General features: G+C 44.2%; 1 protein-coding gene and 1 long non-coding RNA gene across 8 annotated transcripts in view; one reads left to right on the forward strand and one right to left on the reverse strand.

The window, feature by feature from the left end:
* The window catches only part of LOC134736828 (uncharacterized), a 146,884-nt gene that overhangs the window by 102,843 nt on the left and 18,264 nt on the right, over positions 1–25,777 (forward strand). The window contains exon 4 of one of the 3 annotated variants that reach the window (XR_010121190.1): positions 23,693–24,167. The exons of 1 other annotated variant lie outside the window; for it this stretch is intronic. This is a non-coding gene — a long non-coding RNA (uncharacterized lncRNA). Of the gene's footprint in view, positions 1–1,800; positions 1,882–23,692; positions 24,168–25,777 lie in introns of those variants that run through there. One more of the 3 variants, XR_010121196.1, reaches the window with a different exon arrangement.
* Positions 1–25,777, reverse strand: part of MAPRE2 (microtubule associated protein RP/EB family member 2) — a 163,350-nt gene that overhangs the window by 1,811 nt on the left and 135,762 nt on the right. For all 5 annotated transcript variants that reach the window (XM_055234593.2, XM_063640583.1, XM_063640576.1 and 2 more), the window contains 2 exons: positions 12,929–13,068; positions 7,812–7,970 (listed from right to left, as the gene is read on the reverse strand). In XM_055234593.2, the coding sequence (XP_055090568.1) occupies positions 7,812–7,970; positions 12,929–13,068 (299 nt within the window). The remainder of the gene's footprint in view (positions 1–7,811; positions 7,971–12,928; positions 13,069–25,777) is intronic.

Raw genomic sequence — 25,777 nt, forward strand, 5'->3', positions numbered from 1 at the left:
GCACCCAACTATTTTGTTTTGGAAGGAAATCTTTTTAGAATACATGGCATACTTTCCTAACCTTTGTAAAAGAGTAAACCAAACACAATGACTCCAGAGCATCGTGACAACCATGAGTAAAGCTGTTGTAATATAAAAGCAGCACCCCTGGCCTCCCTGGTATGTTGTGGGGGGGGGGGGTGTCACTCCTCACTAATGCATAGGGAGGTGGGCTTTTGCTCCATTTCCTAGTCCCTCCCTCGCTGTCATTCTTGCTCGGTAGTGGGTAGTGCCGGCCTGAAGGAGACCCTTTGTTTTGTTACTAACCTGATGTAGGCTTAGATAGATACCAGAGCAGCAGTGTTAGAGGTTCCCAGGCTAAGGAAAGGACAGCAGCCACATTTCCTGGGTTGCCCCAGGCAAGAAGGCCCCTCCTAAGGAGGAAGCTCAGGAGCTTTTAGCTCAAGGACTTTGGGACATCTACTTAGACTGCTTGGGGCCCTTTTGGCTTACATTATGTTTATCAACTGAGAATCAGATAGGTGAGTTGTTCTTCCCACTATTTAGAAATAAACAGCCCTATTTATTCCTTTATCTAACCCAGTGAAGCACGGCATGAACACCAACTCCGGGAGCACTAGCCTCAGTCAGCCGTATCTGCACATTCATTCATTTTCTGAACTCACACAAAATATTTGCTGTTTTTCACCCAAGCTGAGGGAGCATGGCTAATCAAAGGAGTTCCCTGTTCTCTCAGTAAGGGCACACAGCTTCTGTGATGCAGTCTGGAGCATGTGCTGGGACATGCGGAAGTGCCCATGCCTCGCACACCTGGCACGCTGGCTCCTGAGCACTGAACTGCCCAAGCCCTTCCCTGTCTGTCGGGCCCCTCTTCCTTGGAGCTTAGGACAAACCCATCTTTAGCCAATTCAAATATGGCATGTTCACTGAGCCAGAATTCCTTCTCTCTTCTCCTGCAGCATTTGTTTTCTTCCTCTGCTATGACACTGATTTGGAATCTTGTCTTGACCCTTTCGGCCCCACCCACTGGATGCTGAGGTTACTGAGGTCAGGGATAGGATTCTCGGTACCACATCTTTCTTATGTAAGACTCAATCCGTGTTGTGTTGAGAGGAACAAATTGCAGTGGATTCAAGAATGAATGACTGAGACTATCAGACTATCAGCCAAGGTCACGAGCCACTTATTTTCTGAGAGGCAGTAAGTAGAATGTCAAGGTTACAACATGGACTCGAGTTCACATCCCAGCTCTGTTATTTACAGGCTGTGTGGGTTTGGGTCTAGAACTTAACTGCTCTGGGCCCCAGTTTCCTCATCTGTAAAGTTGGGGATAAGAGTATCTATGTAGGAGCATTTTCAATACATTTCATTAGTCAATGAATCAAAGGACGCCTGGAATCCAACAGAGAAGTTAATGAGTTAAAATAGGTAAAGTGCCTAGAAGCGTGTTTGGCACATGGTAAATAGAAATGTGAGCTGTGATTATTATTTCTTAGTGGGAGAACTCTGGAATATATTCTAGAAGTGCAACTAATTTTTTTAAAAAAGTAACCCTTTCTGTGTCAATCAACAGTAGACAGTGACATTGTGCTGAAAACTTGGGAAAAAATCTGGCATTGTCTCTTAGTGTGCCGACAGGCCCCTTATTCAGCAAATGTGAGCTCTCCCTATCCCATGACCACCCTGTGTTCACCACCTAGAACTGGCTCTACCTCTGGAATGTTAGGCCCAATCTCTTGTTCTCTCTGATCACATCATGTGTCTTCCTGACCCTTGTACTCCCAAATTCCTTAATTGCAGGTGCTCTTTGACCTCGGGGAGATCTCAGAGCCCTGATCCCCTCTTTACTGCCCTTCTGCCGGATCGACCCCAGACCCCTGGACATCACAGCAGCTGTGCTCTTGGCACTTCCTCTGCACACTGCTTTGCCTTCTGCCTGGCACACGTGAGGCTGGTCCTCTCAGCTCAGAGTCAGTGCCTCACCGACAGTGTGGCCACACATGCTCAGGGGAGCAGGAGAGAACTTCTTTCTGGGCCAGTGCAGGACAAGAAACAGTTACTGGCCTTCCTAAGCCAGTGCTCTCCTCTCATCCAGGGGAGAAGAATGAAACTAACATTCAAGGGAGTTTAACAAGAATGGTGGGCTGGGAACTCCCGGCTGTCTGTCCCGCCACATGCTCCTCTAAATTACGAGAAAGCCACTCCTCCCTGAAGCCTCTCTCACTGCCTGCAGCCCCGAGTTAATGGCTTCCCTCTCCAAGCTTCCTATCCTCAGTTTCTGCTTCAGTGGGAGGGCGCACCACAGTCCCGCGTGTGTTCCTGCTGGGTGGCTACACATCTGTCCCTCCAGCCGGGCTCTGAGCCCCCCACGGTGTTATGTTGTTTTATTCAGCATCCTAACTCTTGAACGTGAGTGTGGTGTCTTCCATATTGTATTGCTCAAACTTCAGCTGGTCTAAAGTATGCTTTTCTTTATATAATTGTTTCTGTGCATGTTAGACTGCTGAAAAGAAGATTTCAGAAATGAGGATCTGTTTTACATTTTGCAGAAATTCTCATTTGCTCACGTCACAACTGGGAGTTTATTGTGGGCTAATGGAGCTAAAGTTGAAAGACCTAGATTCAAGTAATCATTGAGCCTGTAACAAACTAGAGGGCCAGGAAGCCACTAGGCTAGGCCTCCTTTCCAAACACATCCAACAAGGCAGCAGGTTTGCTGGCCTTGTCTATGGCTCTGAGGCTTCCAGATGCCCAGGGCAGCTGCTCCTCATGCATACCCAGCTTAAGTCTCAGTCACAGGACCCCTCTGCGATGTCATGCATCTGCAGGAACTGTGGACCCCAGACAACTCTCACTGGGAAATACCAGCAAAGCTCCCAATTTATCAATGGATTGCTCATGCTTGGCCTGCAAGTTAAGGCAGTCTGAGAGTCTGGCAGAACACATCTGTAATTCTGGGGTGTTACAAATCACAACTGAGAGCTCACAGCCCACACAATGCTATTGCAGGCTCACAGGAAAAAACAATCTTTTTCTATGCCTTATACAAGAATGAAGAACTTAAACCCATGTCTAAGTAGGAGGCCAGGCGAAACCTATACCAAATATGAGACTAATGCACCAGAGCATCACCTAATAATTCTAATACATGCATATCAATCTATTCACATCTTTCCGTTTAGCTGTGAGTGATTGTAAGAAGACTATCATTCTTTAGTTTCCTTATAATCATTAGATAGAGAGGCAAACTGGAAGATGGTATTGAAGAAGGCTGTAGGCCACTGTGGGAGGAAAATGGGGGCAAAGGAGAGAGGAAGGCCCATCAGGAAGCTCCACCAGCTCCTGGCTTCCTAGCTGTGGGAGGCACCACCCTGCAGTCTTGTCTCCTGCCACCACGCCAGCTGTGGCTGCTGGTCTTTCTTCTCTGCTTTGCTCATGGAGCTTCTCCCTACCTTAGCTCGATAGCTGTTGATGTTCCCAGTCACCCTGTGACATCCAACACAAATACCATCTTCGCTGTGAAGTCTCTGCGTGGTCCTCCAGGCAGCTTTTATCTGCTCCCCACGCAAGTTTATTTATGTCTCCATTATTACATTTGTTATCATCTGACCCATATTCCAGTTAGTCACGTCCCTGTCTGTCTCCCTTACTGGGACTGGGAGCTCCTCTGAGGTAGGGTTGGGTCTTTTTCTATAGCCAGCACTTAGCCCAGTGACAAGAGGCCCTCCAGTGACAGAAACACAGCCTGTCCCCACAGGAAACAAGTAACTGTTCATAAGCTGGTGCCCTTCAGCTGACAGAATCCACAGGGAGCAGGTAGCCAATGCCTCAGCCCAGACTCCTGTGGCTCCAAGTTAAGTATCAGGGGAAAACATAATGAGAATAAGTATCTGCTCTGGAAACTTCCATTAGGTTTCTACAACTGGGAATTGAACCACCTCTGTTGATTTTCTGCTCAAAACTCCCACCTGGATTTTCACATCTTCCAAACATCATATTCTGGGATGGCTTAAATATAAGAATCAGAGGCCAATCATCACCAAATAAGAGTGTTAAGTAATCATTCAGGGGAAGAGATCTCCCCAGCAAATACTCCTACCTCAAATGTCAAAGCAAAGCATGTCCATCTATGTTTAGCTGAACAGCACGTGCTGCAACCTGGCCTTCTAGCTCCAGGAGGGCTCTGGGAAAGGCAGACCACCAGGCATCTGTGCCGTCTCAGCTCTGTACACACAGCTGTACCAACAGCATCATGAACAAAGTGCTGGCACTTCCTCCAAGATGCCATGCACATCATCCCTGCACATGGGTGCAAATCTACCCACCACACAAGTGTGGGGCTGGCCAGAAAACAGGACACAATGTCAGGGGAAAGCACGGTGGGGCAAAAGCAGGATTCCCAGAGATGGGGGCAGTGGTGTATGGTGGCATCGTAACCACTAAGCACATCTTTTTCAAAACTGATGCTTTTCCAGACCATAGACATAGGGGAAGGCAGGCAAGGGTACAGGTTTAGGAAGGCTCACTCCCCCAGTGCAGGACTGGCTATGTGCTTCTGGGTGGTTCCAGAGAAACCAGATTCCATATTCTCAGGAAGAAATGAAAATGCTTAGAGGCCTTAAGCTATCTAGGATGATTTCTTGGACCTCTGGGAGGTGGAGTGCTGGGGGGCAGAAAGGAGAGTGCCTAGCTGCTCCCAAACCTCTCGGCAGAGTCATGCGTGCACAGGATACGGAAAGCACCCAGCACGGCGTCCAGGCCCACTGCAGTCTTCCTTTTCTTTCTGCATAAAAACCAAGGTTTAACCAAATGGGTCTTGTCACATTCCAAACGAGGACACCTGGCATATTCCAGATCAAACGGCTCACTCTCTGTAGAAAACTCAGTATAGCCTGATGTGTCTCTTTTGGAGTTTTACAGACACAAAGTTGCAATAAAAATATCCTGGAACTAGAAAAATTAAGTCAGCAACTGCATTTGAATATCTTGCTCTGGTAACTCACACATGCAATTTATGTTAAGGCTGTTTTCTCTGCCAGATTCAACTGCCTGGTTACTCTGAGTAATTCTCTTCTTGAATTTTGGGTACTCCCCAGCATATACTTACAGGGCAATGCCTCTGTCTCTTTCCCACTCTCTTCCTTCCCTTAAATCTATTTGATGAGGTCAGCGCAGTGCCAGAGATACAACAACAAAGTGGGTTTTAAAAAGTTACAAACTGGCTAGAAGAAAACTGAAGTTCTTTGTGGATGCTGATTTAAAATCAGATGAATGCCCAGAAAAAGAGGCCACAACTAGGCTTTTGAAGGTGAAAATCAACAAAACGAGGTAAGGGGAGTTATTTGGAGAAAACCCACGTAAAAATTTGGAAACTTTCTTCTTCACACACAGGGCGTGTTCAACTGAAGACTGTCAATTAGAAAGTTAATCTTGAGGCTTTCCCCAACTGGTACTATGTTCGTTTCCTCCCTGCTCCACGGTACCCAATACTCGGCGAGGGAGGTAACTCAGTCCTTATGATTTTAGCCTCTGAGTTAGATAAACCTGGTTCAAATCCTAGTGCTGGAGCTTATTAACTATGAGCCACTGGGTGAGTAATTTCATCTGTAAAATGTAGATAAGTAATTACTCACCTCACAGGGATGTGGTTAAGGTCAGAAATCTATGTACTACATGAATACAATCCCTAGCACATGCTAAATGCTCAATCAGTATTAGCCATTACTACTGTCGTAATACCACTTAAAAGGTGGCTCAGACTTGGAGAAGGGAACATAAACTCAGGATTCAGATTTCAGGGTTCAAATGGAAATTATTCTGCTCTTAGACTTGGGAAAGTTATTCAACCTCTCTGCTGCCTTAGTTTCCCTCATCTGTACAATGGGATGACAACAACAGCTACCTAATAGGATTCTCTAGAGAATTATAGGAGCTAATAAGCTAATGTACATCAAGTCCTAGACCCTTCTACCTCAAACCCCAACCCAGGTGTCTCAGAAGAGGTGTCTGCTAAACTTATTACTTAGTCTTAATGAATGATGAGGCCTTAAAGTGTTATTTCTTCTTGGGGTGCCTGCATTTTAGTTGCATGTACATTGCAAGAATGGCTCTCTGAATCCGGATGGTGGCAAGGTGGTGCTGGGATGTATGTGTGTGTGGGGTTGGGTGGTGATGGGTGTGGCAGAACAGAAACTGACTGCGGTCAGACCCCCTGGAAATCACACCCAGGAGGCAAGAGCTCTTGCCTGAGGCTGTCCACCCATCTTTAGCCGGGAATTCAGTGGACCTCTCCCACACTTCATTTGGAGTTCACTGTCGGGCAGTGCTCCTGCACATGGACTCCCTCTTCGGACAAAATCTGGCATGAGGTTAGACTCAGGGTTTCCCCCCGTTTGAAGTGCAGGGCTGGGAAGAAGTTTTGATCCTGCACGCCGGCCTTATTCCCACTAGCAGGCGTTATCACAGACAGCAGCGCCATTCGCTCAGTCTCACGGTGCTGTGGAGATCTCAGCTGATTTAGCCTCAAACAAGCTTGTGAAGAGAATAACCATAGTCCATTTAGTGCTTACAGAGGGCAAGCACTCTGTACACACAGGACGTCATATATGTGACACTGTGGCAGCTGCAGACATACTACAAATCAGTCTCTGGTTTCTTCCATCAGATCTGAAAATACTGAGAACCGTATTTTATGAAGCCATCATGGAAACCAGGTGGATTCTCAGGGCTTCAAATTTTGAGCTATTGATGACCAATAAATAATTTAAACCAAAATATTTGGAAGAAATGAAAAAAAAAAGTGGTAGAGAGCTTCCAAACCACAGATACAGTGCCTTACAGTTTAGGAGAATTTCACTGCTAGTATTTTGAGGCATAAATGGAGTAAACATTTGCCTGGGATTCAGCTGGAATAAGAGTAAACTTGCTGATGGCTTGCTATGTCCTATAGAAATATCAACACATACAACTCCACTGGAGGCCCTCAGAACATCACAAGCTCAGAACACCCAGAGACTGGGACACTTCCACTAGCATCAGCCTGGCATAAGAGAAGCTGGACACCTCAACCCCTCAACTTGGCTCTGTGGAAGGCGAAGCCACATTGGGCTCCCACCTCCGCCTCTGGCTGCTGGGCCTCTCTCTCCTGGCACTGGCAGACCTGGGGTGCCTTGCCTCAGTCTCTGCCATGCATCCTGCCCCCTTTCTCTCCTTGATTCCTAGATTCTTATTCCTCCCCCGTTTCTCACATCTGCTTTTCATCACCCTGACACAGCCACATCCTGGGTCTCCATCAGCACTTCTGAACAGCAACTCTGGTGGCAGGTCCTCCCCATAAAGGAGGTGTGCATGTGGCTGTCCCACAGCTCTGGTCTGTCCTAGCAATGAGTAACCAAGACAACCAGCTACGGAATAAAAACAGTCAATTATGGGGCTTCTGGGGATGGGAAAAGCATCTAGATTATTTTCTCCTTTAACTATACTCTGTATTTGCAGGAAGAAGGAGGAATCCTTATACAAATTCTTAATGCTCATTTGCTCAGAGAGCTGCAGACCACTTGGAGTTTGGCTGCATAAGCATATTTTTCTGTCAAAGCCTTCCCCACCCCACCCATCTCTTCCCAGATTAATTTATGACTGCCTGTCCCATAGGCATGGGTCAATGGATCATGATGATAATGACGTTTATTCCTTTGGGACTATCAAGTGCACTTGGCTGAGCAGTAATTCTCACTGAGGTCCTGGGGAAGTATTCTAAGGCGTGCTGATCTACTGTGCTTTGACCACAGGAGTCACGTGCTCCTCACACTTACGTGTTCTTCTGAAGCATACAGGACGTCCATTAGTCGCTGCACGAGGTCATCATTTTCCTGCCCGTGTTCTTGGCAGAGTAGCTCGATCTCTCTCAACTTCCCAAAGTAGAAATCCCTTTCCTTTTCCACGCCTTCAAGGGCAAGTTTTAATGAATGTACCTGCAAGGGAGTGAGAGTGAAGAAAAAAAACCACCCAAAATATAGTATAAGAAGTGACCAGCAATTTCTTTGAATAAAATCCAAAAGAGAGAGAGAGAGAGCAGCAGAAATAACCAGTGTGTAAGTCTGAGGGAGAAACAACAGGGCTGTTGTCTGGAGCTTGACCCTGGGCCAAAACATCCAATTCTCCACAGCACTCTGGTCATTCCCTTCAGGCAACTGAGCGTTTATTAACCACGGACAGAGTGGTCCTTCTGCTTGTGCGGTTCCCCGCAGGCTGGGAGTGAGCTTTTGTCTCCTGCTAACATAGGCTGGAACATATCTTTCCTCTAATTGTTACTATGGTCTGAAAGCTTGTATCTCCTCAAAATGTATATGTTGAAATCCTAACACCCAAGGTGATGGTGTTAGGAGGTGGGACCTTTGGGAGGTGGCTGTCATGGGGGTAGAGCCCTTATGAATAGGATGAGTGCCCTGATAAGAGGCCCAAGCGAGCTCATTCATCCTTTCAGCATGTGAAGACAGTGAGAAAGTGCCATCTGTGAAGAATGGGGCCTCAAGCAGATGCTGAATCTGCTGGCGCCTTGATCTTAGACATCCCAGTCTCCAGAACTGTGAGAGGTAAATTTATGTTGTTTATAAGCCACCCTGTCTACAGTACTCTGCTCTAGCGGCCTGAACAGACTGAAATACTTGTTCATCTTCTGCAGGAAATGGAGAATGGGAGGAGGAAAGAGAAGCAGAAGAGAGAGGCTGTAAGCACAGCTATTTAGATTTATGTTGAGGACTCTCCCTCCCTTAGATCACTTACATGGAAGCCACCCTTAGCTAGACCCTTTCACAAATGATACTGAGCCACATTAGACAAACGCTCTCCAGGGAGAAACTGGGGGTTCGCGATATGAGGAAAACTGGGTGAGACCGAAAGCCTGGCTGAGTGGATCTGTCTCAATTTCTCTAGTTCGGGCTTTGGGTACGTCACTGGGAAGGCAGGAGGGCAAGGAAGGCCTATTCCCTCACCACAGTAGCCCTCATTCCTCTTTCTTCCCCTCGATCCTGGTTCACAGAGTTTCCAGGGTTGTGCAGCTTCTCAGGGTGGCTACAGAACAGTCCAAGTGAAGGGAGGAGGCAGTGGTCAAAAGAGGGTCCAAGAACTCGGACACCCAGAGCTAAAGAAACCCTGACGGGGTTGTGACTAGATCTGGTTTCAAATCTCAGTCTACCATAGTCCTACACGCGCAGCAGCTACGCTCAGGCCCAAACTATTACCCCGTTCCTGGTCTCTGAGGATCCCCACTTGTTTAAACCCTTTATTTTTATGTAGGGTATATGCTTCAGGTGGTAAATTAAGTCCTTCATGGCCCTCCTTAGGTAAATCTCTCTGTCATTACTTAAAAATCACCCCAATAGAATTTCAAAAAATTACATTTGGAATGCAAAATTTCCTCCTCTCTCCTTCTAATAATTCTGGGCCTTTGTGTATGCTTTATCCATCTGGAATTACTGATTCATTTAAACACACACTGAGTCCATGCAGTGTCCATCCTCTTCCTGTGCGCCTGGCAAACCATATCCATCCTGTAGATTCAGGGTTACGCTCACTGACGCCCCCATGTGGCTGCTTGCAAAGCAGTGGAGAACCAGTTTGCTTTTAACTCATTTCTATTAATACTATATAGCTTGCACATTTGTAAGATGTAAAAAAAACTGAAAGCGACCAGCTTAAATTCCAGAAAAAAGATAACTCTTATTCTAGAAATCCTTTCCTGCTTTAAAACAAACCAACCTCTCTCCAGGTTTGGACACAAAATCCATCTCAACCTTGTGCTAGTGCCGGCAGATGGATCTGTGGCAGCTTAGATGTGCCACCACCCCCCAGCCCCCTATACCAGGCAAGGACACATCCAACCCACGAAAACTAGGTCTGTCTGGCTCCCTAGGGCTTTGTTCTGCACAATGAACAAATAGCTGAGGCTTTTCCAGACAAGCCTTTAGTGCAAATCAGGCTTCAGTGATATTCCACATGCATTAGGTAACAGCTGCCACTACCAACATTCCCTAGTAAAAACCGACACTAGCTAACTTATATGATGAAAGATCAATTGGCAAGCAAAATTCCACTGTCATAGTCCCACTCACAAAGACCAATGCCAGCCTCATCCCTTTTGTGTTGTGGCAGATGCTTAAGCGATGAAGGAGATGCTGTAGATGGATCTTAGAAAACGAGAAGCAGCATTCTTCTTACGATTCTTCCAACTCCTCCCAGTGTGGCCACAGACTGCAGGTTCCTGCAGGCCTTGCTGTTTCAGTGATGGCTATAGTCTCTGCCTGGGCTAACGGACACCCATTTCCAGCCCCACCTGCGCTCCCTGAGTGATGACCAACCTACTTCCAGTGGGCTAATCCACGGACTCCAACCCACTTCTGGTTGGCTAACCCACTATACAGAACGAGTCCCTAATTATTTTCTTTATGACTTTTCCTAAATCTTTTGATTAATTTCTATCATGGGAATGGTCTAGCATAGCGGTACTTCTTTAGTGCATCATGGGAAATTGCCTGAGAAAATGCAGGAGGCCAAGCAAATGAGACTCCTCTAAGTTTATGGTACTTGTCTCTTTCTCAATGATGACTATGCTTCACCCTTCAGCATCAGGGTCTCCCCTCAGCCTCTCCTCACCCGAGTGTTCTTTGTTCCAACACCATGATGCCTGTGGGGCCCCCTACCAGGCTTGGGGGGGCATCCTGCTGGCTCCAAGACAGAAAAAGGAGGGAACAGCAACAGTGAACCACGGATATAAATTTGGAGTAAGTGCTCAGTAGTACTGATTGAAGGACTCACAATTCAGGGTGTGTCTTCCTTCTGCGGGACAGACACGGGCAGGCACATTCCTCGGTGTGAAGGTGTCGGGGGCAGAAATGGGGAGGGAGGCCTTTTGGAAGTAATGAAAGGATTATAACAGGAAGGTGGAACTGGACCATTCCTCTCTCTTCTCACTCAGTTCTCTGAGTGGCATTGTGGATGGTAGAATGGTTTAGTGGAGGCATTTTAGAGGTCTGAGTTCCCTGGGGATGGGGCTCTGTGTGTGATCTGGAGAGCTAACCGGAGCCTAGAGCCAGCCCCAAGGAGGGGAAGTGGGGCTGGCTGGTTCAGGCTATAACAGGGAGAGAACCTCAAGGTTTCCACGTGGTTATACTTTGGGCTGGAGAGGTGGGACACTGGGTGTGGCAGACGGGGAAGAGAGGGAGGAGTCGTGAAGAAACACAAGATAAGAAAGATACCAAAAGAATTTGAGTTCCTTAAGGAAAAAGAGTTCTACAGTTGGGCCTTGGTATCTGAGAGGAACTGATTCCAGGATGTCCCTCAGATATGAAAACCCATGGATGCTGAAGTCCCTGATATAAGACGATACAAGATGGCATCGTATTTGCATACAGCTTCCGCACATACTCCTGTATACTTTAAATTATCTCTACATTACTTATAATACCTAATACAATGTAAAGTTATGTTGTATTGTTTTTAATTTGTATTAGTTTTTATGTTTGTATTGCTATTTTTTATTTTGAATATTTGCAATACTTGGCTGCTTGAATGTGCAGATGTGGTAACCCATGGATATGGGAGGACCAACTTTAGGTCCAAGGCATTACAGCCTTTAGGTCTACTCTGATTTTCTTGGAACCTGAGGCATGTGGACCAAGGTTCATTATGACTGTCCTTACTGCCTTTTAATTGAGAAGAAGTAATTATTGGAAACAGGGCTCGAACTGAGAATCAGCAGGTAATTAGAACACTCTAGTTTCCAAATCCAAGTCCTACCTGCTGGATGGCTTGTTTTTATACCTTTTTCCATAAAGTGATCAGAATTGTAAAGAAACACCCTAGCTAAGAAACTGCCTACATTAAACTAGATTCTTGATTACAAATATACAATTATCACAAAAGCTGTTTTTAAACTCTTGCTGGCTCATCAAGAATAAGATTAATCACCACGACTGGCCCAGTGAGCGGCTGGGAACAGCCTGGAGACCTGAAGTAAAGGCTTCTCTCATAGCGGCAGGGTAGCCAGGATAAAAGGCTCTCCTCTATGGGCCCTCCACTACCCGTTGCTTTTATTACTTTTAAGCTACATATAATCTTAGGAAAGACGAACCAGTACCTAAGATTTTATAATGAAAATTTCAAAGACAGTGGAGCTAGTTAGATTTTACCATAACTGTGAGGAATATTAAATTAAAAGGAAAGCTCTTCTACTTAAAACACAATTGTGGCCTTTCAGATCCCCCAAATACTGGGTTAGGTGCTCCTGCAGCACCCAACTTCTGCCATTGTGGGAAGTATCAGGTTTTTTGTTTTGCTTGTGTAATAACTTACTGTGTGCAACTGTTATCTCCAAGTTCTATGAAGGAAGGAAAGGTATCTATTTTACTACCATTATATTACCAGCATTAAGTGTAATATCTTTCATATAGAATAAGCTCAACTACTAATAGCTGAAGAAAGAAAGGAAGAAGGGAAAAAAGAAGAGAGTGGGAGGGAGACAGACTAACCCTGACCCAGTCTTTATAAAAAGAGGGAGGGAGAGAGAGGGAGACAGACTCACCCTAATGCAGCACTATCTAGAATGGCCAGAAGTGGGCAGGATGGGCTACAGTCTAGCCTGGAGCTCATGACAGTCCTGAGGAGCAGGGCAGGGGAAGGTGGCCTGAAGTCTGCAGCAAGGCTGAGCCATCTGCCCCATCTTAATGTACAGTTTTGAGATTTGTGACTAACACTTTTTATTCATCATGGGCTACTGATTTTGTCTTTGAACAATTCTTTTTATTCTTACTTACTTGAAACCAAGGATTCTTCCTTACCTTCCCTCCCTTACTCCAGTCCTAGAGGATCCTAGGCCCCCTACCTCTTACACACATCACTGCTCCTAGAGGCGTGGCCAGAGCTGATGCATTACCTGTTCATTAAGCTGTATAACCTGCGTTTCTAAATCTTTATCAGATTTGGATGCTGAGCCGCTGGAAGAAGCCCTTTTGGCTGATGAGGGTCGAGAAGGTGTGGATCCTGGTTTAGCTGCTGGACTTGATTTAGCTGCACCTGAAAGCAATCAGAATAAATGATAAATACTGGCAATATTAAAAGTGTGTTTTAGATACATAGAAAATGAATGATATAAAAGGAGCTTACAACAACATATAAGAGATACCTCCAGTGATCCCTTCTGATACAGAAGGAGTATAAATATTTCAGCAGGAGTGTACACAGTTAAAGTACGGTTGTTTTGGGCAACTTATCTCACCTTTGTGAGTGCTGTCTTTTTTTTCCTCAAGTAACATGAGGTTAATGCCATTGCCCCTTCTCCCTCTGGAGATGTAAGAGTAAGAGAACAAAGGGATTTTAAGATTTTTAAGAGGAAAGGTTTTTAGATAAACTTAAAAGTATCACTCTAATTGAATTTCTAACAAACGAGATCTTATAACCAATTAATACTTCAGAAGAAATATCAATACAAATGTATTTTTTTCTCTTTTAAAACATTTCCTAGCTTTAGCCACTAAAGTACCTAAGAGCAATGACATCTCCATAGCAGTGGGCACTCCTGATGCCCAAACTTTGGTTTCTAAATGTTATTCTGCAATAAAAGGGCTTCTTGAGAAATGGCTGATTCTAGGGATGGTGCAGGGAGTGTTCAGCGTAAGCTTAGGGATAACTTGTGTCAAAAAGCAAGGAGGTGCTCCAGGATTTATATCCAGAGCTTGAAGGGGCTCCCAACTAGTCACACTTGGTACAGTTGAATATCAGGAAGAACAATAGCTTCATTTACTGTAACGCACTGGATAAATAAAAATCTATTAATCTATAATGACTGAAAAAGAGATGGGCTGGAAGACAGGGACAGGGAGAGGGAAGAGAAAAGAACATAAAGATCTTTTCAATCCTTTTTAAGGAACACTGGCAGCCACTAAATGTACAAGAAATGCTGGAACTAGAAAATAAATCACAATTTTGCAACATCCGTAACTAATAAGCGATTCACAAAGGGCTCATCACTGGACATGTAAACTTCAGCTGAGAGGGTTTTGGGGAACAAGATATTTACATGTGTTACTCTAAAGGGGAAAACACACCCTTACAATGGGGAGATCTGAGAGTCAGCACCTTAAGGAAGTGATCCACTTAGCATCACTAATGATGTTGTGAAGTGGAAAAAAGAAAAACCATTAGTTTCAGGTAAGACCTTGCCTATCTGGAGCTCAGCTCACAACAGACTCTCACTACCCAGAACAACGCACAGACACAAGAATGGCCTCTGCGGCCAAAATAGAAGTCCCAATGTATACGCAATGTACTTCATGGATTATGAAATTCCAAGCCACTACTGGGGGCCCGCCCATTCCCTTTTCCTCTGAACACAGTCCCTGTGAAGTGGCACCTCTGTTTTCCACTCTCCCTTCAGTCTGGTGTAGGTGTTCCTTCTCTGTGCTCCCACTGGCCTAATCCCCCAACCCCTGCTCTTATTTAGACCAAGAAACACATCTTACTCATCTTTGTAACCCCAGTGCATAGCACAATGCTCAGCTGAACATGTATTTGGTTAAAGACCAAAAGTTTAACCATGTAAACAAGTAAATAAAACTTTTAGTGATGCGGTTTCCAATTTTACCGTTTATTTCCAACTTCACAGTTTGTTAGTACCAACAGATTAGCAAGAACCGAAGGGTTATAAAGACAGGTATGTGATAGCAGTTACAAGTTTCAACCAACATCCTAATTACAAAGTAGCAAACAGAAAGACCATAAAATTTATATTTGTGTCTTCAGGTGCCTGGGGTCATTAGCTCGGGATGCAAGTCACACCCTCTAGAAGCACTGACAGCATTATAGCCTTTAAATATATGCCTTTCTGTTAAAAATTTTTAAAAAATAAACTTCTTTAAAAACACAGGGAGGTGCCTAATATACTTTAAAATGAGAATGGTTAAATTGGGAAAGACTTAAAATAGTTTGAATATTCTCAGGGTAAATCTGCAGATCCCTGGAAACCTCACCTATGCAGAAGAGCTTCCCAAGGGTTCTAGAGAGCTGACGTTTTGCTTTGTGACTGGTATATGTGACTGGTATATGGGCTTCATCTCCGTTGAAGCCCATATAAAACACTGCTGGAACACTACTTCCATGTCCCACTGACCAAGTTCTTTAACCCAAAGACAAACCAACTGGGTATAGAAAACAATGTAGATGAGCAGGCAGGGGAGGCAGGGTGAGGACACCTGATCTGGCAAAGAATCTTCTCTGAGGCAGCCACCAGCCTAACAGCTGGGGAGACAGCTCAGAAATATCAAGTTCTTTCAGATCTTTTTATAAGCAATACCTCATATTTTAATATAAAGGAAGTCTAACAGAAAGCAGTGTGAAGACTACCTATGATCAACACCCCTTACACACATAATTGTTAAGTGCCTGCCATGGGCCATGCACTGGAGTTCCCTAAAAATGTCTAAGATGCAGTCTTTGTTCTCCAGCTCAGTCTCACATAGAGCAACAGCTATCTAAGAATTTCTGGTATGGCACCTTCAGTGTTCTCAGGAATAAGCCAGGGTTCTATGACTCCATGACCATCCCATGTGATGTGGTTTGGCTGTGTCCCCACCCAAATCTCATCTTGAATTGTAGTTCCCATAATCCCCACATGTTGTGGGAGGGACCCTGTGGCAGGTAATTGAAGCATGGGGGGCGGTTACCTCCATGTTGTTCTCGTGATAGTGAGTTCTCACGAGATCTGATGGTTTTATAAGGGGCTTTTTTCCTCTTTGCTTGGCACTTCCTCCTTCCTGCTGCCGTGTGAAGAGGGACATGTTTGCTTCCCCTTCAGCCATGATTTTAAGTTTTCTGAGGCCTCCCCAGCCCGGAGAAACTGTGAGTCAATTAAACCTCTTTTCTTCATAAATTATCCCATCTTGGGCAGTTCTTTATGGCACTGTAAGAACTAATACACCATGCAATTCAGGCTGTATTCCCTCTGCCTCCTTCCTGTCCCCTACCTCCTCTGAGCAAGTAGGTCTACCACCCTGCCAGTCTCAGCTCAGATGTCACTTTGTCTAGGAGGCCACAGTGCCCTGAACACTTTCCACTGTTGTGGTACAGCTATTTCTTTAATGCCTACTTCTCCCATGAGCGTAAACCCCAGGACATAGGTGTTTCATCTGTTTTAGTCACCTTATGCTCTCACCACCAATCACAGTGCTTAACACAGAGAAATTCAATAATAGTTTTTATAATTCATTATATAAGACCTAGCAGAGGGATCTCTCCAGGGTAAGGACACCAGAGGAAGCTTGAGGAGCTGATGCCAATGTCAAAGTCACAGACACAAAGAACCAGCAAGACAAGAAGGAAACCAAATAAAAACCATCAGCCTCCCAGAAAGAGAGCTCCTCCTTAGTTTCCTCTCAAGATTACCTTGTGTAAATTACTTAGGCTCCTTACCCACACAATCAGGAGAGGTGGAGTAAACTCAGTCAGTATATGCTTAACTCTGAGTGGTCTACGCTGGGCTGTCCAAGCCTGTGCCATGCTCACTGGCCCCTCCTGAGGGACACAGCCTTGCAGAGGGGGCTTCCCTAGATAGCATGTGATGACCCACCCACCCTGGCAGTCTTTCATAGGCAGGTCAGCAACAACAAAGTGGTTGCAATAACTGAGCTAGGATCATCAGACACACTCATGTTCTGGTATCTGGCCTTATCCAGTCTGATGTCAATTTAAAAAGAAAAAATCATGGAAGAAACAAGCTGATTGCTTACAATACAGGGCTACCACTAATTATATTCTCAGGGTATTATCAAATAGAGCTTGAAAAAAAAACTGAAATGTTTGATAAGATGTAGAAGGGGTCATGGCAAGGCAAACTCCTGGGCAAAGCCACATTATCAGGGAAGAGCAACTATGAAGAAGCAGAGGACACTGGCCAGGAGAGCAGTGAGACATGCAGGGAGAATCCCCAGCCACGGGAGGCGCTCAGCATGGCTCATGGCAGGGAGGGAGGGCACAGCTGCTGCAGTTACTGATGCTCTCCCGCTTCTAGCCACGCACAGCCACTTGGGGAAACAGGTTTTGTTTTGTTTTCTTCCCTTGAGGAAATATCCCTTGCTGTTAACAGAGCCCAACTTCAACCTGCCTGCGTGGCTTGGACTCACCAAGCTGTGGTTCAGCAGAGTCTCAGCCCTAAAATGGCATTTGTGTTCATGAATCAGGCAAAGGTCAGGTGGTGGCCTAGGGCCCCAGGGCTTTCCCACTGGCACGCACATGTGCACCTCCTGGATCCCTCTGAGATGAGAGAGGTGCAGGCGATGAAAATCAGGCTCGGCAACCTCTGCTGCTCCACCACCTACACACATGTGGGATGGAAGCACCGCTTCTGCCCCACCGTTAAGCCTCACTAACGGGGACACAGTGCAGGCTGAGTGAAGGAAGAAATGGAAAAAAAATTCTAAATATTTAATAATCAATCACTTAGGTAATTAGTATTTGATATTTAAAATGAGAGGGATCTTGAAATTCTATTGTTTGGAGAAAAACTGGTAACAGGAAAATAAATGATGCATGAGGATATGTGAGATCAGGCCTACTTAACTACATTTTTACCTTCAAATGAATAAATGTGAAGAAATTAAAGAACCGGAAAGGCATGGGAAAGATCTTAGTATCTTCCGAGGTTTGGGTAAAACAACAACAACAAAAAACCCCCATAATTAACAGTTAAACTAAAAGCTTGTTTTCAAATAAATGTAAAGTGGGCTCATTAAATCATCCCAAGCTGCAATTTGAAATGGAAGTAATTTACCCCTCACAGCTGTCACATGATTAAGAAATACTAAATGTATAAAAATAAAAATGAAACCTTTTGTCCTCATTATATTCAATGATTTCATGTTTTCTTTTTCAGAATAAATAATAGACAACATCCTAACATATAGCATAACTCTTCAGAGTTAAGAACTTGTTTTTGTTTATTCGCTTTCTAGGTCTCGCTGTCTTCTAACAACCACACTCTAAAGTTTCTGGGGCTGCCAGATACTCTCTCCCCCTTACTTGGGCACTATACAAGAATGTTCTCACAAAACTGCACAGTTATCAATGTCATAAACTTAACATTGATAGAATACTTTTATGTGAGCTACCATCTGTATTCCAATCTTGTAAACTGCTCCAAACATGTCTCTGATAGCATCCAATCCTGGTTTTAGATACTAAAGTCCTCAATAGCTATCTTCTTGCTTCCCAGAATGCCCCACTCCATCAGTGATTTGACTTCTGTACCTTTACCAGGCCTCTTGGCTCAATGATGCTTATGTGGAAAACATTTACATAATAGCTTTTACAGACAGTGCACCTACTTTGGCTGTAATACAGATATAGATTTTTTTTTCTTGCAGCTGATTCAAACATTTCAAAGTTTTTTTCAAGCCGCATTTGATGATGTCCTGAGAACATAATTAGTAGTGGCCCTGTTTACAAGTAACCATTTTGCCCTCAAGCTTTTCTACCTCCCTAATTTTACCTTTCAAAATAAAAAGGAATCTCAGACGCAGAGGAAAGTAAGCATAAATTCTGTCCAAGTCCCTGTAATTCTCTGAATTTGCTCACTGGACATGATTTACAATGCTAGTCTTTGAGCAGTTGTGTCTTAATTAATGCCTTTAGGATTTGGGGGTATAAATATGATTCTAAGACATTTTAACCATAGTTGTAAAAAAATTCAGAGTGGTCAGATTCACTGCCTTAGTGAAGCCAGGGCATTGCTGTGACTAATGTCAATAACTAGTAGCTTGCTTAATGTTTATGGAAAATGCTGCAACATGTTGGGCATATGGGGCCCAATGGATTCAGAAGGATGAAGCAAATCAAAGCACTGGACTTGGCTTTATCCTTCATGGCCAAGACTCCGCTGGAATTTAGAAATTCTTTTCACATAATCTGCCATATTATTCCTTTTGCCAAAATCATAAACAGAGGAGCTAAAAATATGACATTAATACTGTTGACAAGAGACATTAAAAACATGAGCGTGTGCACACATACATGCAGGCGGCCACCACTCTTCTGGTCATGGTCATTCCCAATTTTTGTCTACTTTGAGAGCCCCTTCCTCTCCCAAACCATCCTCCTAGCCCTTCTCACTCAATTGAAGAAAACACAGAGCTGAACAACTATGGCAGAAGATACACTGCATCTGTATTGATTCATTGTGGATGGATCTGATATTACTTTCTTATCCCCTGCACCTTGGCAAAGAGATTGTATTTTTTAACATATAATGAGCTTGGTTAAAAAAAAAGTAATATCATTGCTGGAGAAAGGGTATGGGCTAGACTGATGAGGAGAGTGAATTCCATAGGAAGAGGACTTCCTCAGTAACTGAACTGACACCACAGCCCTCATACTGCAATAGGGTTGTCAGTCCCTACAGAATTCTGATTACTGCAAATTCAAGTTATACTGACCTGGTCTTTCCTTCAAAACTGCCTCCATACTGTCACTTTGTAGATTCTGTAATTTGCTCTGAGCTGAGGGCAGAAAAGCACCTCAGTGGACAGATTTCCATCCAAATGAAACTTTAACAGGGTTCTGGGATGCTCTGATTCATGAGATTACTAGAAGGCTGGTTTTTTAATTCTGAAATTGGCAGTTTACAGTCCTTATGACTTCTGTTCTGACCAGTGCAGCCAGTGGTGAGGTTTGCAGCTCTTCCTTTTCAGCAGAGGCTCTTAAGAGTGGGCAGTCCTCCTTGAGCAGCTAGGGGCAGCTCCACACGGCAGGCACTAGCCACACCAATCTCATGGGAATGAAGACCTGGTATGGAATTGGACATCCTTCACCTGCCTCTAGGGAGGGAGTGAGTGCAGTAGTCAAGAGTGGGGGCTCTGCAGCCAGAGAGCCTTCTTAGGGGTCCCAGCTCCACTACTTCCTGACTGGTGTGGCTTTGTGGCCACCTTGCTTGCTTTACATTTAAGAAAGAAGGAGCAGTGCCAACTTCTCAGAGTTGGGAGGGGTACATGACTTAATACATGGAAAATGCTTACACAAGGGTCTGGCACATAGTATGTGCTCAATAAATGGTAGCTTACATTACTATTATTACTCAGCAAATGAGACCTGATTCAACTAATGATGCAAAAGTGCACTTGTTTCCCATTTCTAGATACAACTAAAAACAGCTGAAATTTCTTAGTAGAAAATAAGGCTCATTTTATTTAAAGAACATTTTTATAAAAATTGATTAACCCAGTTTTTACAGAGTGAACAACTACTGTATAAAGATGCACAACTGCTTCATGTAAATATGCTCAGCTTCAATAAATTTGTTTTTAGAAGCAAAAAATGTGATTAACCCATAACCCACCAATGGGCTCCAAGGCATAGGTTCCTTCCATTCCATGCACTCCCTATCTATCTTCGTCTGTGCTTCTTCTAAATTATCCTAATTCATTCACTTGTGCAAATTTTTATTGAGCCATAACCCTATTATGTACCTGGGAAGCTAACAGGCAGTTGAGATCAAACAATGAATGAAACACAAAAGATGCTTGTCCTTGTGGAATTAACATTCTAACAGGGGAATTAGACAATAAATAATAACAAATTAGTAAGTGATAGAATAAACTAGAAAATAAGTGCTATGAACAAGAGAAAAGCAGTGCAGGGTTGGGTAGAGACAGCTGGGCTAGGGGTGGGTGAGTAGCATTTTAAATAGGAATTTCATGGAAGGCCTAAGCATCCACTACGAGTCTTCCTCCAGTTTCAGTTTTTCAACTCAGACCCATGGTACTTTCATGGGCCACACTCACACCAAGGCCACCCAGAAGAACAGAGGTCAGAACACCAAGCACCAGCAGGGCAGCGCCAGGTGCCCCTCTTGCTGGGAGTCCTGCAGCAGTCTGGCACAGACACAGGAGGCGAGAACCTCCTGTGTGGGGTCACCGTGGCTCAGAAGTCTCATTCTTCACAGAAGCCAACAGATCTTGTAACAAACTCCATAGTCACAACTTCCAGGTTCCCTGCAGGGAACATGCCAGTTGCGGGAGTAACCCTTCCTTCTTCAAGGTCTCTCACAGTGAGTGTGAGACCTGAGCCAAGACCTGAGGCAGGAGAGGAAGGTGGCCGTCTGGACAGCCAGGAGCAGAGCAGGCCAGGCAGAGGAAATGCTGAATGGGGGTGCAAAGGCCCTGCCTTCTCCACTCAGGAGCCAGCTCAGGTGAGTGGGGCAGGGTAAGAATGGGATACTGTAGGTAGATAGAAGGTCAGAGATGTACTGGAAGGGCAGGTCGCAAAGGACCTCACAAAGGAAAAGGGAAGCCACTGCAGGATCCTGAACAGAGTGACATGATCTAGCTTTGCTTTCAAAAGGCTCACTCTGCCTGCTGTGTTGAGAACAGACCAGGGAGGCTGAGGGGAGATGCAGAAAGGCCAGCTAGGTGGCTACTGCAGTAATTTTCCTGGGTATGAGCAGTGAGTGCCCAAGACAAGATTTGTTGTGTTTTTGGTAAAGTACTTGCAATGCTATAGTTTAGGAAACCCTATTCTTTACCCTACAGAACAGTCGCCAAATGTCCAGCAATTTCACAAAACCTATGTTTTGCAATGTTAACAGCAACAAAAAGACATTCTGTGATCAATGGCATGTGCTATTGATTCCAAGGGGAGGGCTTAAGAGAAAACGGGCAGTAACGAGAGCTATGAGTCAGCCTGTTTCCCTCCCAATCCACTGTTTAGGGGTCATTACAGTGTAAAATAAATGGCTCTGCCCCTGGGAGAGCATATGAGTGAGGCGCGCTGCAGGTCAGGGGCCTGCCGAGGGCATGGCTGCTGCGGCACAGAGTGGCCAGAACCTGAGGACCTCTCTTCGCTGACTGGTGGTCTCAAAGCCTGCCCCTGCCAAGGACAGAGGGCCTGACTCTCTTGAGCATGTCCAGTGAGTGTGAGCCTTCACATACTGAGTTACTTCTGCCCTGCTGCTTACTGTCCCTGCTAAAGATGATGTGCTTATTTTTAGCCATCATGTGATTCTCCAGTATTTTCCAGGCTCTGCTTGAGTCACTCTGGTTTCAGAGAATTTTTCATAGGGGGAAAAATACAGGAAAGCGTTCTGCATCTTAAAGTGGCTCAAGTATTAAAAATTCTCTTTTAAATAGTTATTTCAACATGCTATTTCTTTCGATAAACTACTGACTTTTCACACCTCACATTTTGGTAAAATATTAAGTGTCCTTTAAAACACATTAGGTATCACATCCAATCACTATCTTCATTTAAAATATTATTTTTTGATCATTCTCAGAGCAACAGAAATGGTGAGGCTCACTCACCCCAGTGAAAACCACACACACCACATCCCAACAATAATTTAGAGGAGTACCCCCTTCACCTGTTTACTGCAGTAACAGGGGAAGATGGTGACAGAGCCCAGCACACTGAGCCAGCCCACTGGGCAGACGACACACAGGTGTTACCACAACAACTACATCGAGGGTGCTACTGCACTCCTGGTATGCAGCAGTCATTTAACCAAAAAGCTTATACACTAGAATGGTCATTTTGGGGGAACATAAGTACTAAGTTTATAATGTCTTGTCCTTTAGACTCCAGTCAGAGCCCCTGTGGACCAATACCTAGCAAGACAAGTGTTTGCGGTTGTTTTTCTGATGGTGGCCAGCCTGTTGTGCTCCATTAACACCATCTTATCCAGACTCTCCTGCTAAGAGAGACATGGTCTGAGGCCACAGGGCAGGCTGGAGCTCAGGGAAGGGAGAACTCCGAGGTGAGCCCCGTGCTCACCAGGCTCCTGGTCCAGGGATCTCTGCTTCTATCAACCGACTACTAAGTCAGAAACGTGTGTAACATTTATCCCCGATTTCCTCCTCTGCTTTACTTCCCATAACCCATTAATCATCCAATTTTGCTGACTGTATCATCTTAGGGTCTCCATCACCCACATGGCTACTACCTTCATTAAGGCCACTGTCTTCTCCCACGTGGTTTGCTGCAAAGCCTCTTAGCTGGTTTACGAGATTCTAACTGTGCCCTCTCTAATGTGTTTTCTGTAATACAAAGCACGCTCCTGCTTAAACTTTTCCATGACTCCCTACTATACAGTGTAACCTCGGTGTGACAAACAAATCCTACAGTAATCCCCTTGCCCTAATGATCTCCACCTCCTGGTGTTCATGATTTGTATGATAGCCTCCCCTTGAGTGTATGTAAGACCCGTGACCTGACTCTAACCCACAGAACATGGCAAAGGTAATGGGAGTCACTCTTACCATTATGTTACTACACGACTGTCTTGCTGGCAAACACACCAGAGAGACTTCCCCTACTGCCCTGAAGAAGTAGTTGCCATGAAGTAAGCATCTTTGTTGGAAAAGCCATAAGGCAAGGAGGTGCCAAGTGGTCTCTAGGAACTGAGGGTGGCTTTCAGCAAGAAACTGAAGCCTTGGTCCTGCAGCCTCGAGGAAACTGTCAACAACTTGAGGGGGCTTGGAAACAAATCTTTCCCCAGTTGAGCCTTTCATGAGACCACCACCCCAGTGGATACCTGGATTATAGTCTGGTGAGATCCTAAAACAGAGAACCCAGCTAAGTTGTGCTTGGACTTTACAATCTGTGACATAATGAGTAAGTGTTGTTTTAAGCTGCTAAGTTTGTGATTTTATTTTTGTAGCAACAATAAGAAGAGCCCCGCTTCCCTCTGCAGTCTCATATCTCAACATCCACACCGAACAACATGCACTTTACTGAATGGAGCACATTCTTTTGACTTCAGCATCCTTGTCTTTCTGCCTGGAATGTTCTTCAACACACCTCCATTTGGCTAACATCTACTTATTCATTAAGTTTTGCTTGAACTTTACTTTTTTCAGAAACCTTTATAAAAGATGTTTAAGACTAGCCCAGGTGTTCTTCCTATATATGCTGAGGGAACTCGCCTCTCTTTATTATTATTGCCTATTTATTGTCAGATTTTCCCACTAGGATGTAATTTCCTTGAAAATAGGGGTCTTGTCAGAATCACTGTGTACCTCCAGAATCTCTTATAGTGCATCAAAAAACATTTGTTGACAAACTAAATCAATTAGTAAAAAAGAGTGAATGAGAATTCAGGAAAAGCTTTCACAAAAAGAGCAAGGAATCCAAGAAGTAGGAACTGTTAAGAAACATTTTCTAGAAGTAATTATATGAAAAAGACACATGCACACACATGTTTATAGCAGCACAATTCATAATAGCAAAGATACGGAACCAACCTAAATGCCCATCAACCAACGAGTGGATAAAGAGAATGTGGTATATATACATCATGGAATACTACTCAGCCATAAAAAGGAATGAAATAATATCTTTTGCAGCAACTTGGATGGAGCTGGAGGCCATTATTCTAAGTGAAATAACTCAGGAATGAAAAATCAAATAGTGCATGTTCTCATTTCTAAGTGGGAGCTAAGCTATGAGGATGCAAAGGCATAAGAGTGATATGACAGACTTTGGGGACTCGGAGGTGGGGAAGGTTGGGGGCTGAGTGTGGGATAAAAGACTACATATTGGGTACAGTGTATACTGCTCAGGTGATGGGTACACTAAAATCTCAGAAATCTCCATAAAAGGACTTATCCATATAACCAAAAACCACCTGTACCCCGAAAACTACTGAAATAAAATTTCAAAAGGAAACATTTTCTGAGCTACTGTGTAGTGTACTAGCATACTTTCTAAGTTACAGTGTAAGGGGCTTCTCAGGTGATGGAAATGACTGGAGAGCACTTCAAAAACAGCCATGTGTTGACTGAGTACTACATCTTCCTTGATCCAGATGAATGCTGCAATGATTCAACTTAAACTCATCAACTCAATAATTATATGAGGACCTTCTACAGACCAGGCAATGGGGGAACAATGATTGAACAAGACAGAGTTGAGTTATAGTGTAGTTCACCCAATTCAAAGGGATTCTAGAAAATTATACAAGTCAAAGCTGTTTTCGATTCCTGCCCAATATACTAAGTAACAAAAAAAAAGTATCAAACATAAAGAAAAATAGGTTCACAGACAATCTATGATATTCTGCCGTGGAAACTAAGAATGAATGCTAAGTCACTGTCTTGTGTGGCCTGGCGAGGTTTACAGCTAGGCTGAGAAGTAAAATCTGATATTATTCCTATGGAGAGAAAAGGAATGATCCATCGGATGAGCACATGGGGTTTAGTTATAGAATTAATATTTCAACACATATCAGGAACAGCTATATAAGATTAATGACCCAATGCTGTTTTAAAAAGGGCTAGGATGGTCTGCCTTCCAGTGCAGGAGGACAACAATGGAGACCCTCGCCCTCCTCTGCAGAGCTCTGTGCGAAGGAACAGACTCTGCGTGCCCAAATACATGCCAATCGCGTCTATCCTTCACTTTCAGATCACCCAGACCATTCACACGGACAGCTAATTGACTTGAAGGATTAAAAAATCAGAGATTAGTAATTCTACTAATCTAGGGCTCAATATTCTTGGCTTTGTATACACTTCTGCTTTTGAGCTGATAAAAGGCCTGGAACAAATGGTTTTAACATTTCCTGCATCTATAAATGTAGACAGTAACTCTACAGTATAGTAACTCTCTCTCACCCTAGAATCTACTGTAAGGATGAAAGGAAATGTTTTTGAACTTTTGAAAAATCACGATAAAAAAATAAATGTCATCGCAATAGAACAGCATGTGTTCTGTTGTCTCAAGCCTAAGCAACGTTGCAGAGCTT

The sequence above is a fragment of the Symphalangus syndactylus genome, chromosome 1 (genome assembly GCF_028878055.3).
Source record: "Symphalangus syndactylus isolate Jambi chromosome 1, NHGRI_mSymSyn1-v2.1_pri, whole genome shotgun sequence".
Lineage (NCBI taxonomy): Eukaryota > Metazoa > Chordata > Mammalia > Primates > Hylobatidae > Symphalangus > Symphalangus syndactylus.